The sequence below is a fragment of the Lottia gigantea genome (genome assembly GCF_000327385.1).
Source record: "Lottia gigantea unplaced genomic scaffold LOTGIsca_66, whole genome shotgun sequence".
In the NCBI taxonomy this organism is placed as follows: Eukaryota; Metazoa; Mollusca; class Gastropoda; family Lottiidae; genus Lottia; species Lottia gigantea.
Window position 1 is genome coordinate 265,533 of NW_008710245.1, and position 17,230 is coordinate 282,762.

General features: G+C 33.8%; 2 protein-coding genes across 2 annotated transcripts in view; one reads left to right on the top strand and one right to left on the bottom strand.

The window, feature by feature from the left end:
• Positions 1-2,284: 2,284 nt before the first annotated feature.
• LOTGIDRAFT_129572 (hypothetical protein) lies at positions 2,285-9,697 on the top strand (the record flags this gene model as incomplete). Its single annotated transcript, XM_009064866.1, has 12 exons — positions 2,285-2,373; positions 2,880-2,980; positions 3,709-3,892; positions 4,290-4,366; positions 5,246-5,398; positions 5,623-6,009; positions 7,165-7,339; positions 7,496-7,641; positions 7,829-7,977; positions 8,402-8,548; positions 8,869-9,023; positions 9,463-9,697. Coding segments are annotated over 12 exons (1,998 nt in total), but the record flags the coding sequence as incomplete, so codon positions are not given.
• A 390-nt stretch (positions 9,698-10,087) lies between these two features.
• The window catches only part of LOTGIDRAFT_235529 (hypothetical protein), a gene marked incomplete at its 5' end in the record, with an annotated part of 8,188 nt that continues 1,045 nt past the window's right edge, over positions 10,088-17,230 (bottom strand). Inside the window, 11 exons of the mRNA XM_009064867.1 lie at positions 10,088-10,225; positions 10,613-10,781; positions 10,944-11,016; positions 11,256-11,425; positions 12,452-12,594; positions 12,825-13,042; positions 13,509-13,526; positions 13,883-14,014; positions 14,272-14,407; positions 14,663-14,772; positions 16,225-16,395. Coding sequence (XP_009063115.1) covers positions 10,196-10,225; positions 10,613-10,781; positions 10,944-11,016; positions 11,256-11,425; positions 12,452-12,594; positions 12,825-13,042; positions 13,509-13,526; positions 13,883-14,014; positions 14,272-14,407; positions 14,663-14,772; positions 16,225-16,395 — 1,370 coding nt within the window. The 3' untranslated portion in view covers positions 10,088-10,195. The remainder of the gene's footprint in view (positions 10,226-10,612; positions 10,782-10,943; positions 11,017-11,255; positions 11,426-12,451; positions 12,595-12,824; positions 13,043-13,508; positions 13,527-13,882; positions 14,015-14,271; positions 14,408-14,662; positions 14,773-16,224; positions 16,396-17,230) is intronic.

A 17,230-nucleotide genomic window follows, 5' to 3' on the forward strand; every position in this document is an offset into this window, starting at 1 on the left:
CTTACATTCTACATTCTACATTCTTTACCTTACATTCCACATTCTACATTCTTTACCTTACATTCTACACTCTACATTCTTTACCTTACATTCCACATTCTACATTCTACATTCTACATTCTTTACCTTACATTCTACATTCTTTACCTTACATTCTACATTCTACATTCTACATTCTTTACCTTACATTTCACATTCTTTACCTTACATTCTACATTCTTTACCTTACATTCCACATTCTACATTCTTTACCTTACATTCTACATTCTACATTCTTTACCTTACATTCTACATTCTACATTCTTTACCTTACATTCTACATTCTACATTCTATATTCTTTACCTTACATTCCACATTCTACATTCTTTACCTTACATTCCACATTCTACATTCTACATTCTTTACCTTACATTCCACATTCTACATTCTTTACCTTACATTCCACATTCTACATTCTACATTCTTTACCTTACATTCCACATTCTACATTCTTTACCTTACATTCTACATTCTACATTCTTTACTTTACATTCCACATTCTACATTCTACATTCTTTACCTTACATTCCACATTCTACATTCTACATCCTTTACCTTACATTCTACATTCTACATTCTTTACCTTACATTCTACATTCTACATTCTTTACCTTACATTCTACACTCTACATTCTTTACTTTACATTCTACATTCTACATTCTACATTCTTTACCTTACATTCCACATTCTACATTCTACATTCTTTACCTTACATTCTACATTCTACATTCTTTACCTTACATTCTACATTCTACATTCTTTACCTTACATTCTACACTCTACATTCTTTACCTTACATTCTACATTCTTTACTTTACATTCCACATTCTACATTCTTTACCTTACATTCTACATTCTACATTCTTTACCTTACATTCCACATTCTATATTCTTTTTTCTTACGCGTTACGTCCTTAACATTAAATTCAACATCCTTTACCTTACATTCTACATTCTTTTCCTTACGTTCTACATTCTTTACCTTACATTCCACATTCTACATTCTTTACCTTACATTCCACATTCTTACATTCCACATTCTACATTCTTTACCTTACATTCCACATTCTACATTCTTTACCTTACACGTTACGTCCTTAACATTAAATTCAACATCCTATACCATACATTCTACATCCTTTACCTTACATTTTACATTCTTTACCTTACATTCTACATTATTTACCTTACATTCTACATTCTTTACCTTACATTCTACATTCTTTACCCTAATTCCACATCTTTGACCTTCCTTTGTACATCCTTAACCTTACATTCTATATCCTCTACCCTTTATTTTAAATTCCCTACCCTTCTTTCTATTTCCGTTCTACATCCGTCAAGATAATCTATCCCCTATTCTACATCTGTTCAGATAATCTATCCACTATTCTGCGTCCGTTGTAGGTATCTGCTTGATTGGTTTTTATATGGATGATAAATTTCAGTTTGAGATTTTAACGGAAAACACAGTCAACTCATTTGTCTTGTGTTGTTCGATAATCTTTACAAACTTTCATCCACTTACTTAATTCACAACCGCTTATAACACCTATTTTGTTAAGATTTACTTAATTCCCAGTCCCTTACACCACCTACTGAAATCACAGTCTCTTACAATAACAACATGATTCGCAGTCCCTTACAACAGTTACTTATTTCACAATCCCTTACACCACCTACTGAAATCACAGTCTCATACAACAACCACATGATTCACAGTCCCTTACAACAGTTACCTATTTCACAGTCCCTTACACCACCTACTGAAATCAGAGTCTCATACAACAACCACATGATTCACAGTCCCTTACAACAGCTACTTATTTCACAGTCCCTTACACCACCTACTGAAATCACAGTCTCATACAACAACCACATGATTCACAGTCCCTTACAGCAGCTACTTATTTCACAGTCCCTTACACCACCTACTGAAATCAGAGTCTCATACAACAACCACATGATTCACAGTCCCTTACAACAGTTACCTATTTCACAGTCCCTTACACCACCTACTGAAATCAGAGTCTCATACAACAACCACATGATTCACAGTCCCTTACAACAGTTACTTATTTCACAGCCCCTTACTTGATCCACAGTCCATTACATCACCGACTCGACTCACAGTCCGTGAAACACCTACTTGATTCACAATCCCTTGGACTAAGAATAACAAAGAAAGGAAAACTAAAAGTAAATGCAAGTACAGGTGTTGAAGCAATACTGAATGACATTTGTTATTTATATGTCAGTATGGTCAAATACACTGTGTGGTCAGAGAATTGGTTACAGTTAAATTTGGACAAGAAACGTGGGAGACAATCTTGTAAGTATCATCTGAATTAGATTTAATGAATTTCTGAATTCTGATTTATCGGCTCGGACTGAAAATTGTCGTTTTCCTGATCTAAGGTGGCGCACAAACGACATTTTCTACTTGTGAATTAAAAACTTTAATTTTCACAGGTGATATCTCCTGTAATTTTGAATTAAAAACTTTAATTTTCACCTAGGTGATAATTATTTTCACCAAGGTGATAATTCAAGAATTTTGAATTTTTTTCGCCGTTCTTAACAAGATTCGTTGAGTTATCATCAAGGTGGAAATTTTTTTCAATTAAAAATTACACGAATTATCACTTAATTTTCACCAAGGAGAAAAATTAAATTTTTTAATTCAAAATTACAAGAATTATGAAAATTAAAGTTTTTAATTCAATATTAATTTTCACCTAGGTGATAATGTTTTTAATTCAAAATTGAAAGTGAAATATGTCGTATGTGAGCCATCGTATTGTTTTTAATTACATGACTTGTTTTTTTATTGGACAGGGCAGAGTCTGGACTGAATGAAGATGATCATTTTCTGGTTTTTAACCAATATACAGATGATGACACCTTCCAACTTGTCGGTGCTGTTGCCAAATGTCTTGGTAAGTTTTTTCAATACTTCAATCAGTTCCCCCTGTCAGTGATGCAGGTAAGATGGGCTGACATGGAAAAAGCATCTAGTCGTTCGGATGGGACAATAAACCGAGGTCCCGTGTGCTACAGGCTGTGCACGTTAAAGATCCCTCGACAGTTGGAAATCGGAAAAGAGCAGGCTAAAGCTGCTGTCCTGGCAAAATTTCCCTCATCGCACCTACATGGCGTTGCCTACATTAGTTCACATGGTGCAGAAAAGTAAGACGTAAAACTCCATTCATTTCATTTCATTTCAAAGATCATCAATTAAAAGTAATATACATGTACAGCATTCGTTTTAACTAGTCTCTTCATCGCCTGGCAACTAACTTCAACTATCTGTGTCACTTATCCTCTATAACATCAATTTATTTATTCCACAATATTTATCTTAAGTTACAAAGCAGAGTTTTGGTTTGTTTTTATATTTCACGCATATTTTATATTCTAACTTCAAGCAAACCTGAAATATAATTGTCATTCTGAAAGGTGATCTGGAGAGCTGGAATAACGTTCTAATGAATGATAAGAGGACCTAAACATCTTTCTATCTCAACATCGCCTTAGTCTATTCCGTTATAAGTGAATTCACCAAACCCATGAGAACCAATCGCCTATGACAGGTACCTCGCAATTTAAAAAGTCAACAAATACCCATTTGTATAATGTATGAAATTGTTTTTGTATTCCTTTATAGACTTGCCCCTAACGACAGTTTTAGAAGTATTTGGTGATTATTTTTTAACCTATTGTTTAAGACACGGCTATGATAAAATGTTACGAACTTTGGGAAGCGACATGTGGAACTTTATTCAGAATCTGGATTCACTTCATTCTTTACTAGCATTAAGTTATAAGAATATAACACCACCATCTTTCAGGTAGACAGAATTCCATTTTAGTGCCGTACCAGACACATTGACCTATATCTCAATAGATTTTCCCCATATTTAACATCAATCTGGAATATTAATGATTACAAATAAATCTCATCTTTAACGTGGTCCGTATTATGTTCCCCCAGAAAATCGAGCATGACATCTATAATACATCACGTGTATTGGCATAATAATACATTAATTATATATCTGGAGGTAGAAAAGAGTCATTTGAAATATTTCTCTAAACCTAATATATATATATATATATATATATATTTTTCTACCGCAATCACAAATAATTCGGTTCAAAAGCCTTAACCGATGTTTTGTTAACTCGTAAGAATCAAAATTATTATACAAAATAACATCAAATTTTGTTGAACCACTTCTATTTCAGATGTGAAACTGGCCCGAATAAGGAATTGCTATTGCATTATTATACTGTCAGACCCGGCTTATATCCCATCGTCATTGGTATGTAAAATATATATCCTATTCAATACACCAACATTGTGTATTAAGGTTTATTATAGATGCATTAATCAGCAACAGCTAAAGACAGCAGTTTCTGAGTTATTGCCCATGACTAGGTAGAAATATCGATGATAAACTGATTGCATTCTAAGAAAAAGTAAATATTTTCCTATATTCGATATCAGTCTGTCAACAAATTAATAGATCCGAGGGTAAAATTAAAAGAATGTAAACATTCAAAATTGATAAATAAGAGAATAAACATTCAATATTATAAATAATTGCTACTGAGATCGATGTTCATTTTCTGTGATTGATTATTTCCTTTGAAAATATCGATATCGATATGTCAGAATTGCCATTATGAACTATATATATTTCTTATATAATCGATTTGTTTGTCTATGTGTTCAGTATTAAGAATTCTATGAAAATCTCCTTTTTATGTTCCTGGTTCAACTCGGTTCTCTCTGGTGACGATACAGATTGGTAGAGCTGACATGGTAAAAGCGTCCATTCTTGATTGATAGAACCATATACGAGACTTCCCTCGTACAGACTGTGCTCGCTCAGAATCCCTCGAATGTTAAAAAAAAAGAAATTGTTTTAAATTTCCATCGGCACGACGTTTCCACTCTTCATTCAATTGATTCACAGGCCCTAACAGGTTTTATGAACACCTGGCATTTGCGTATTAGGTGCTATGCCTCCAACTCACTCGGGTACTAAAAATGAAAAATTTGTGCTACTTTCACCTCCAACATTGTGTTAGATGTAGCCCTATTCTCGGCCTTCCTAGATTAAACGTCAATGAAATCCTCTCTACGCCACTGCCTTACTTCATTCTATGACTGTCTGTTATATTGTATTTATCTTTAGGGTTAGTACAAGCTGTAGGAAGAGATATATTTAAACAAACTGCAGAGATAACGGTACTAGAACAATCTACAGAAGAAATTGGTGGTAAAAAACAAGAACATACAGTGTTTCAGGTATTTTACATTTCCTCCCACTTTAACAGCCATAGCTTTGGTTCTTTGGGTTGAAGCCCGGATAAACAAAAAGTTGCCGAAGGATTGTCTTGCGTCCATGAGTTGTACATTCCAAGTCCAAGAATCGGCACGGTGACCCCCTTACTTGCTGTAATATTATATTACGCATATAAATAAAACCAAGGTAGCCCATGCAGTCATTTTTTCTGATAAGTTTCTTTGATAGTTGTATCTATTGTTTCTGCCAACAGGTTAAGCTGGAAGATGGATGTAAGACTGACGAAGACATTACCATCGAAAGATTGTCACCAATTGGTGCCGAAACGGTAACGGCTTGTCCTGTAGATCCAATTCAAATGTGTCCTTTCAAGAGCTCAACACCAGCAAACTTTCAGCTCAGCTCGGAACAGTTCTGTTCAGCTTTTCCTTATCACATTATCTTTGATGCTGAATTGAACGTAAAGCAGTGTGGTTTTAAAATTAAAGCTTTATCGTCTGTTTTTAGTCAACCTGTACTCAAAATGAAGCAGGCGTTTCAGATAATCCACCCCAACATGAGTTTATCTATTTTAAATATTAAGAAGTTTATCAACTCAGTGTTCTTTATCTCGGTTTTAAAAACAAAGGAAAAAAAGAACATGACACTTAAAGGTATTTTATATTTTTATCATTATTTCTGCGTTACAGTAAATTACTTCCGATTGCGGAAAATTGCAAGAAACGGAAGTACCCTCTGTAGATAAACCATAAAAATACTGTTTATAAAGGGATCTTGTAGCTTCTGCATTTTTACGTTTATCATCAGTCATAGCTCGAAACATAAATATCTTATTTATAAACATGACTCGAAAATGATTATAACGACCTTGAGTTGACTGAAGGTTAGATTTCCGCTGAACATTTTAATGAACTGCAGGAGAATAGGACTCTGGAATTTAATTCCCAAAAGATATACAAAATGCAGTAAATGAGCCCTAGCATTTTCTTAAGCAAATATTTAAGGAACTTTTTATTTTCCTTTTAATTTTCAAGAACAGGATTGTTGCTAAGAGTACACCAGGCCTACATTTTTTTACGATCAAAATATCGTTATATTGGACTAATAATTATCCTTGGAAATTCAATTGAGGTATATTTGTATTGTTGTCAGTAGATATTGACTAACCTATTAATAACCTTCATATTATGATTTAAACTTAGTATATATTGATAAATATTCTTCATCCATGGGTAACTTTTATTGATTTTTAATCAATTGAAAAATTATGAAATCACTGACAATGATTTACGAGATAAAAATGAAGTGCGGTTACACTAACCTTGTCAGGCGTCTACATGATAATATCATTAACTGCCCCTGAAAGTATCTTGTCCTATGACCTCTTCAAAATTGCATCAAAATACACATGAAAGCTTTAAAAAATTTGATTACAATCGGCTTTATACATACAGAGATGATTTTTGGAGAGGCCAGTTGTGGCGAATAGGAAATATTGGCGCCCAAGAGCTCTGTCAATATCTTCCTTGAGTGGCATTTAGTAATGTGGTGTCTGTCAATATCACGTCAATGTCCCACATTACATGCAATATCTTGCTGGTTTTCATTACCACATTGCCGACATCAAAGCAAATAATGCAAAATGAGTATGAGTACTTTATTATGGTAGCACATTGAAAGTGATTATTTTATAAAGGTGGTCGCATTAGTAGGGTTCAACATATTTGAATCGTTTGATATGAAAATTTAAGTGATAAACGATAAAGTGAAAAAAAAAAACTTGAATGACTAATTTTTTTTCTCAATAGGACAGATGATTTGGCTCGAAGATTCACAGCACATGATATTTATTGGTTCACCTCGAATTACCAGTCTCAATGAATTATTGGAAATGAATGTATATTTATCAGATATCCCACTGTATGACGTCACCAGAGAACTAGTTTTATTAAACCAGCAACGAATAGCCGAAATCGATATTGCGTAAGTTCTCTTATGTAGATGTTATAACAGCACTCTTTTGATCAAAATAAAAAATGGCATAGATTCTACATATTAAGAAGTTCGCAATTAACAATTAACGACATATATCTTTTTTTTTAATTAATTGAAACGTCTGCAACAAATATTCCATTTTAGCAAAAAACTGGACGAAACCACGACCGAATTAAAGAAAACTTCCAAAGCTTTAGAAAGCGAGAAGAAGAAAACCGATATGTTATTGTACCAAATGTTGCCTCAAAAAGTGGCAAATCAATTGAAAAATGGCCAACAAGTGGAGGCAGGTAGGCATCTTAAGATGATTTTTGGAATTGCTATATTGGTCTATTTATTCTGTAGGTAAAGAATTTATTCATCCTCTTTAAGCATTTGGTGCCAAATAAACTATAGGCATCGAAATGACCAACGTTATTATCAATACTGTATAATTGAGAATATAATGCGCACCTTTTTGTCCCTTTATTTTCACAGAGAAATTTGATCAAGTTACCATTTTATTCAGTGATATTGTCACATTTACTACAATATCTGCTGCATGTAGCCCTCTAGATATTGTTAATATGTTAAATAATCTATACGAACGATTTGATAACCTAACCAATCAACATGGAGTATATAAGGTATAAGTCTATTATTTCTATCATTACGAAAAAATATTGTATATTTTATAAGGTGAAATCTAAATTCAATTAAGCATGACCTGCCTTAAGCACAGCAATGATTCAACTGTGTTACAGAATGAATATTCCACATTTGTGGGGAAGTAGCTATCAGAGACAGATGTTTCGGATTTTTTACCATTGAGTTTGGTATCTTCTACTATGAGGCAACCTTCAAGCCAGTTTGCTATTTGATTCGTTTATAATGTTAGGCTGTAGAGGTTGTTCGATGACGAAACTGTCTATTGCTAGAATTGGTGGTACATCGAATACCAAAATCACTATCGTGAACAGTTTGCACTCAATTAACGAGCTACAATTCGTATGTTCATATAGCTACTTAGAAAAGACTGTGTGAAACAATTTTGTTCAAATCCTACTTCAGGTGGAGACTATTGGAGATGCCTATATGGTAGTATGTGGTGTACCAGAATCAACAAAAAATCATGCACCTCCTGTAGCCAGATTCGCATTGGATATGATTCAGGATGCAGCGCAAGTAAAATCGCCGAAGACAGGGAAACCGATTCAGGTAAAGTTATTTTTTATTAACAGAAGCTTGTTTTGAAGCTTCTTGTTTGTTCTTCAATCAGAATTTGAAATCCGTACAATAATTTTCTAATCAAATTAACTTCTCAAAAATAGTTTCAATTACCGAACATTTCCTAGACCGAAATATCGGCCTCTATTCCAACATATATTTTGACAGTAAGTTGTTGCTTCATCCACCAAACTTCAAACATATTCCAATTGAAGCTGAAATCAGTCTCTATCAGCTTTTGCTATTGCAGTTCTATATTGAGGATTGCATCCAAAGGTATGTGGGCAATTTTAGTAAACATTTTAATGTAGATTCGGGTAGGTGTACACACTGGTCCAGTTGTTGCCGGCGTAGTTGGGGTAAAGATGCCGAGGTATTGTTTATTTGGTGATACAGTAAATACGGCATCAAGAATGGAGAGTCATGGTTTACCTGGTAGAATACACATTAGTCCAACAACATATCAGTAGGTTTTTTTTTATATATGAAACACCCTAAAAAATAACATGCTTTCAGCTGTCTTTCGTCTCCATTGTAATTTAACCAATTTTCTACCCCCGCTCTAATGACGTTATTCTTAACTGATGAAAGCGTGTCATGTATAGAATCCGTTTCTTCATACATATTTCGAATTCTATACTTTGCTACATTAATATACTTTGAGTTTCACTATCTCACAATTCGTCCTTGTTATCGAGAAACGGATCCCACATGAGACTTTGATTGGTTAAAAATAACGTCAATAGAACGGGACAAGAACGGAAAAAACTGGTTAGAACCTGGTTAAAAGAGCGCCACTCGTGGAACACTACTGGACACAATATGGAAATTAGCTGGTTACCATCTAAAAAAAATATTGGCCAAAGCGATAATTAACTATATTATTTCATAATTATATTTTACAGTGATCTTAAAAGACATGAGTTTCTAATCAAAAGAAGAGAGGAAATGCATATCAAAGGAAAGGGGAAAATGTCAACATATTTCTTAGTTGGCGAAAAACATCCAATGAAAGAACCTATGGATGCTTACACCCAGTTTGCAATTACCAAAACCAACGTGCCTATTAGTGGGGCTCGAATAATATATGGACACATGGACCCTGGAAAAATGGCGAGCAAAACTTGCAGTGTTATGTAAAACCCTTTTATAACTGCAATCATTTAAAATGAAAAATGACACCTTTAGAGCTATCCGATTTTAACTTTGATAATGAGTCCTGGACTGGCTTCGGCCAATATGAAGTACAGTTCTACAATAGGCGAAGAAGATACATTCAACGAAGGTGCCACATTTTTAACAGTATGAAAGATATCAAAATAGTGTTATATTCGTTTTCCAAAAAAATTAAAAGGTCAATGTTATGTTAAGTACTATAATATTAGTTTTTCATTATAAATGCAACTACACACCTTAAACCATTGCCCCTCAATATATATTACCTCTGAACAATCGAGTCTGGCTACAAGTCTGGTACAGAGAAGGGTTGGGCGCCGAAACATCCCATTGTCTTATTAATAACAAAATGATATTGTGATGAGAGTATTTTATATTTAAGACAGCATTTTATTTACAAATTATATTATATCCCAGTGTTTGATGTACAGGCTTAACATGTTATTCTGAACAACAATATTGTTACACCAGTTCAACTGATTCACCACAAAACTGAAAGAGAATACACTTTAATCTGTACATAGACCGATTAACTTATATACATTCTTCTCGAATAAATCAATGACGTCTTTATAGAGACAGTTAGCTGATATATGTTAAGTTTTGTTTATAACACTTCTTTGCTATACAGAAAATTCACATCGATATGCATTTTAATCACACTTCCATCATGCGCTCAAGATACGCTCATTAGGATCTCAAATTCGTTCTGACCTGAGAGAGAATAGCTCAAACTTTCCTGTAGGAGCAGTATAATATTTTAAAAAGATCCCCGTGACATAGGCAGCATTCAGAGTCTCTCATGGGTATGATGTCTTGCGATGGATTCGAAAAGGGACCACCAACTATATCGACATTATAAAGGAAATTTATACTTACACGGGAACATTCACTTAGACTAAACGTTTCAAAACAAAACCGGAACTGACAATGGAATACAACATCAGATCTTCCCTCAATAGTGAATGCATCAAACGCATTGGAGATCAGATGAGCCGGAGAACCTTGTTCTTCTAAAGAAACAATTGGCGAGTTCTTCAGAGGGCACCTGAAACAAAGGGAATAATTTACTTCGTCATATTAAAGCTTTTCGGGATTTCGGTGCTGTAAGCCTTTTCTGTTTTCGAATAATGACAGCCAACAGTGATATACTATAGCGAAACTGAATGTCAAGTCATGTACAACAGAATAGGGAAGTTCCGGTGCTCACCCAGTTGAATCTGTCAAATATCGCGTTATTTTACCATCGGATGTAGAACAGGAGCAGTTATATGGAAATATACCTGAAATCAAATGAATTCAATATTATGATTCGGGCAAAAATCTTATAACTAGGTTAGAAATTCGAGCAACCTCAGTTATATCGCCCCATTCTCTTCCTTGACGATTATTGTCGACATCATTGTTGACAATTTGTCCAATCTAGCGGTACGAAATAGCCTTGAAGTAACAACTGTAGACCTCAATCAATAAGTTTCGAAAATGTCTTGTATACGTACGTAAAATATGGTCATTCCCCTACCTTTAGCAGAAACTGAAGTATTGTGGGTATCGAGCACCATTGCTATCTGTATCTTACTTCCAATATTAATTCTAGAGATCGGTTCTTTTGTTGAAGGATCTTGAACGATGAGTTTTACATTTTCTGTTGTTTGTTTTACCTCCTTTTCAACCAGGTTTATAGTTGATTTCCTGTTAAGAATATTATAGATAAAATTAAACTATTTGTTATAAATCTAATATTAAAACCATGGAGTTGTATAATTTTCCCGCTAACCAGTTATTCCAATCTTTTAACATGATAATACATTAGATTCTTCTTTAATTATATGAAATTGTACAGTTGAACGATAACTTTGGGTGAAATTGTTGAAGGTTTTGACCGGACTAATCCTCGAAAGCACCAACCCAAGTGCTAATAACCCCTAATATCCGAGTCAAATACCGTCTTTTCTATCATTTCAAGTATACAAAAGATGTCTGTGAAATCTAGAATGACCTAACCCTATAGCTAATTGAGTTTGTCCCAGTGATTTTTTACAAGCGATTGCAACCGTTTCGTCCAACAGGTAAATCTCATCATAGCTTACGCCTTTCAAATCAACCCTAACCAAGGCTGTTCTTTTCTTCCACGCAGTACACTGCAACTTTATATACAGAAATAAATTTAAAGAATTAAATCTGACGACTCTGATAATAGTCGTCGATTATTTCCCTTGCAAACCAACCACACCATTCAATATCGGTTGATTACACTTACATTAAAAACGTATACGCAGAAGTGGCGAAATTCTAAATTACCAAAACCGATCAATGAGGATCAATGGCTACCGTCTTTTCTATCATTTCAAGTATACAAAAGATGTCTGTGAAATCTAGAATGACCTAACCCTATAGCTAATTGAGTTTGTCCCATTTTAACCAATTTGAAGCCACTGGGGTATAACTTGTATCTGGCCCATTTAAACCCCTGTGTTATTCTTTTTTCTGTACCATTTTGTGTTGAGAAGATGCGCAACGCAGTGTTCTTTCATTTCATTGCGGAAACCATATCTTTGAACAAGCTTTAACCCTTTCCTGCGCTAACCCTAATTGATTTTTCAAAAACATATTTACTCTCAGGTTAACCCTTGGGTTAGCCATAAACTCAACTCTTAGGTTAACCCCAAGGCATAAAAATATTTTCGAGTTTATAAAGATTGACGAACTCCTACATACCTTGATACAGGTTGATTTTTTTGACGAAACAGTTTTTCAGCTCGGTTAAAGTTGCACTTCACCTGAAACTTTCTGTCATAATCGCTCAAGAACCCAGAAAATTCCTCCGTTCTTAATGTCCATTCAAACAACTCCTCGGAGGTCTAAAAACGTTTAAGACATCATCGCTATAGTCGTCTTGATATTTACTAAACCAGCTGATAGAGCTCAATTTCCCTAACAATCCTTGAAATTAACATGGACTATAAGTTCGCTAACAATTAAATAATGTTTATTATTTTGGTTTCCATTTATTGAAAAAAAATTGATATGCGATAAAGCAATCACAGGTATAAGATTTTACTTTTACGTTTATCACAAATTATGTACTTACATGCTTGGGAGAGCAGTCGGGATTGGTCGTGCCATTGGAATAAATGGTGATATTAATGTTATATATACCATCAGTATCAGGATTAAAAAGGGATTTTTTACAAGCGATTGCACCCGTTTCGTCCAACAGGTAAATCTCATCATAGCTTACGCCTTTCAAATCAACCCTAACCAAGGCATGTTTATCACTGTTCTTTTCTTCCACGCAGTACACTGCAACTTTATATACAGAAATAAATTTAAAGAATTAAATCTGACGACTCTGATAATAGTCGTCGATTATTTCCCTTGTAAACCAACCACACCATTCAATATCGGTTGATTACACTTACATTAAAAACGTATACGCAGATGTGGCGAAATTCTACATTACCAAAACCGATCAATGAGGATCAATGGCTACAGTCTTCTCAGTATGTAAGTATAGTGAATTTCATCGATTATATTTTTTAAGAGAATTGGAATATCAGCTTAAAATATCACTGATTGTCTTTGCGTAGATAGACAAAATTTGTTATGTTTTGAATTTTTTGGAAGCAAATTCAATGCCATTGAAAGATTATCAGTACTGTTCTAAAGCTGATATTCAAATGAAGTTCAAAACAATCGGTAGCTTTCAATTCCGATTCGCATACTAATGGTCTTAATGGTAAAGTCTCAACATAGTTCAAATGAAGTCACTTACTTTCAGCTGCGCCTTTTTCTGTAAAGATAATATATAAAATCAATATGTGTTCAAAGGCATTGCTTCGTCTAGGTATTCAAGCAATAATAAGTTGATAAAACAAACAATTGTCTTAATATTTAGGCCGAAAGTTAATCACCACGATAATAACTTGAGTCAGTCTCCTCATCTAATTTTTTAACCAGCTGTAAGACTAAAAATTCAAAACAGCCCCCAAATGCCAGCCGCCCCTTCTCGTTTTTCAATATTCCGACCTTTACTAAAGCACCATTGAGCGACGCTTTGTTATATGAATCTTACTAATCGAGAGCACAACCCTCCAATCAAAATGTAGTGAAACTGAATCAAGAGGCTTGATTGCTACAGATACTTACTTTCGTTGCAATTTTCACCCATCCAACCACGAGAACATCCATATGGACACTTTCCTGTGTTCCTGTCACAATCGGCTTTATAACAATGACATCTTTCGGAACATAGTTGACCATAATATCCATTCAAACAATCTGTAAATTATATAAATGTATATAAAATATCAAATATACATGTAGACAAGTCAATACAGTCAAATAATTAGTGATTTAGGTCTGGTCTGACCTTAATAATAAAGAAATAATTGTCGGATTGTGTTCATATTCAAACTCATCCAACATTCTGTGAATATACAGGTACACACAAAATTTCAAAAGATTTTAAGTGACGACCATAAAATGCAGTCAATGTAACGAATTTTGACCCATAAACTTTTTTAGTTTACTATTACCTGTTTTCTTCTGGCATAAAAATCGTTTTTTTAAGTCACAACTTTTTGTTAAATACCATAAGCCGCGATCATCTAAAAAACCACAATTTTCTTCACGAACATGGTGTGTATTCGTTTTAAAATTGTTATATAAGTACTATAAATAAATAAATGAATTAATACATTAATGTAGTGCATCAATATATAAATTAATAAATAAAAGTGTCACAATTTTACGTATTGACGGCAAAAGCTGAAAATTCATTAAGGCGCTGGTGTGGATCGATTTCCGTATCACGTGTAGTAGGCCTCTATAGTATTGAGGATTCGGAGCCTATTTATTTCCGATAATCATTTACTTAGTATTTGATGTCAAAGACGGCGTCCAAGCCAAGAAATACTTCGAACATACACGAATTTCCGAATTTGTACTGTTCCAGACAATTGCACGGTTGCTTGTATAACGCCGGTGTAGATCCTTCAGACCAATCCAATACTCAAAGTTAGTTCCATTGACCAATTCTGAAAAAATAACACATATAATTATACATTCTTTAAGGCTACCATGACATCTTCAGTGGTATACCAATAATTGTCACTGACTATCATCTTCAGTGATATATAAATAACTAAGCTTACTGTCGCATTATCTTAAATGGTATATATATAACTAGACCTACTAGTAATATCTTAAGTGATATATAGATAACTAGGTATACTTGTTACTGTCACTGGAATATAGATAACTAGGCATACTTGTTACGGTCGTATTATCTTAAGTGGTATATAGATAACTTTGCCTACTTGTTACTGGCGTATTATCTCATGTGGTATACAGATATTTGAGATAACTAGGCCTACTTGTTTCTGTCGTTTTATCTTAGTGGTATAAATAACTTCAGTTATATATATATATAACTCGGCATACTTGTTACTGTCAGTGGTATATAGATAACTATACCTACTTGTTACTGTCGTATTATCTTAAGTGATATACAGATAACTAGTCCTACTTGTTTCTGTCAGTGGTATACAGATAACTAGGCCTACATGTTACTGCCATAGTATCTTCAGTTATATATATATATAACTCGGCATACTTGTTACTGTCAGTGGTATATAGATAACTATACCTACTTATTACTGTTGTATTATCTTAAGTGGTATACAGATAAGTGATAACTAGTCCTACTTGTTTCAGTCAGTGTTATATAAATAACTAGTCCTACCTGTCACCGCTATATTATCTTCAGTTATATATAGATAACTAGTCCTACTTGTCTCTGTCAGTGGTATATAGATAACAAGCCCTACTTGTTACTGTCAGTGGTTTATAGATGGGCCTACGTGTCACCGCTATATTATCTTCAGTTATATATAGATAACTAGTCCTACTTGTTTCTGTCAGTGGTATATAGATAACTAGTCCTACTTGTTACTGTCAGTCGTATATAGATAACTATACCTACTTGTGACTGTCGTATTATCTTAAGTGGTATACAGATAACTAGTCCTACTTGTTTCAGTTAGTGTTATATAGATAACTAGTCCTACCTGTCACCGCTATATTATCTTCAGTTATATATAGATAACTAGTCCTACTTGTTACTGTCGTATTATCTTAAGTGGTATACAGATAACTAGTCCTACTTGTTTCTGTCAGTGGTATATAGATAACTAGTCCTACCTGTCACCGCTATATTATCTTCAGTTATATATAGATAACTATACCTACTTGTTACTGTCGTATTATCTTAAGTGGTATACAGGTAACTAGTCCTACTTGTTTCTGTTAGTTATATATAGATAACTAGTCCAACTTGTTTCTGTCATTGGTTTATAGATAACTGGGCCTACGTGTCACTGCCGTATTATCCATAGTTATATATATAGATATACCTTCAATTGTTTACAGATAGCTAGGCCTACCTGTCACTACTATCTTCAATCGTGTATAGATAACTACAGACCTACCTGTTAATACCGTATTTTCTTCAGCTGAGTGAATTTCTATTAACTTTCCCTGTGGTTCATTTTTAAGACAAAGTTTACGAGCTTTACTCCATGATTTTGCTTGAGTTGAAGAAAACATACAATTATCTTTATGTTTGACCCAACCTTCTGGACATACATATTGTGGTATTCCTTAAAAGAATTAATTGTATTATATAAACATAAGATGATAAAGTTGAGATTTCCAGCTAGCTTTAAGAGCTCAAATTAACTCCAGTATAAATTGTAAAACAAGAAAACGTTTGGTTCATCATAATTTAAAGGGAGGACGAAGATAATGATTCTCGAATTCTGATATCTGCAGGAGAAAGTATTGATAAGAGGTCTAAAAAAATTATAGATTGTTGTTTCTTCTGTCGGACCATTTGATTAAATTGTAAGCAAACCACACGTTGAATTTAATGTAAAACAGATACATTAAATCGATCGAAAAAATCGTAAGTAAGTAAGAAGTAAGAATCTGAGGTATAATAAAGAGATAGTAAGGGTGTTCTTTAAACTATTATTTGTATCGGGGACATTGATAGCATTTCCGCTACTCCAATTTTCACTCAAACGTTATGGTTTTATGCAATTCCACTCAAACTTAATGGTTGGTAACGTAACCATCGCAATTATGATAATATCGTTAGACGTTATAAAACACTTAGTTTTAGTGGCATTGCAAGAACCACAGATATCTGATTGATAATTGGAATGGTGCAAATCGATGATAACAGCGTCCCTAATGCACAAAACAATATTTTACAAAGTTTATAAAACCTCTTGACAATCTCTAGAATGTCAACATGTTTCGGGTTTGGACAAATTTAAAATCAGTGCTCACAATGAAACATTCTGTACATTAAAGATATTATTATTTAGCTTACCATAAGTGAAATAAATGATATGTCCAATGAATAGTAGTGTCTTCAACATTTTCCTGCAATATATTTATGTAAATGAAATACATTTTAATTTACTCGGG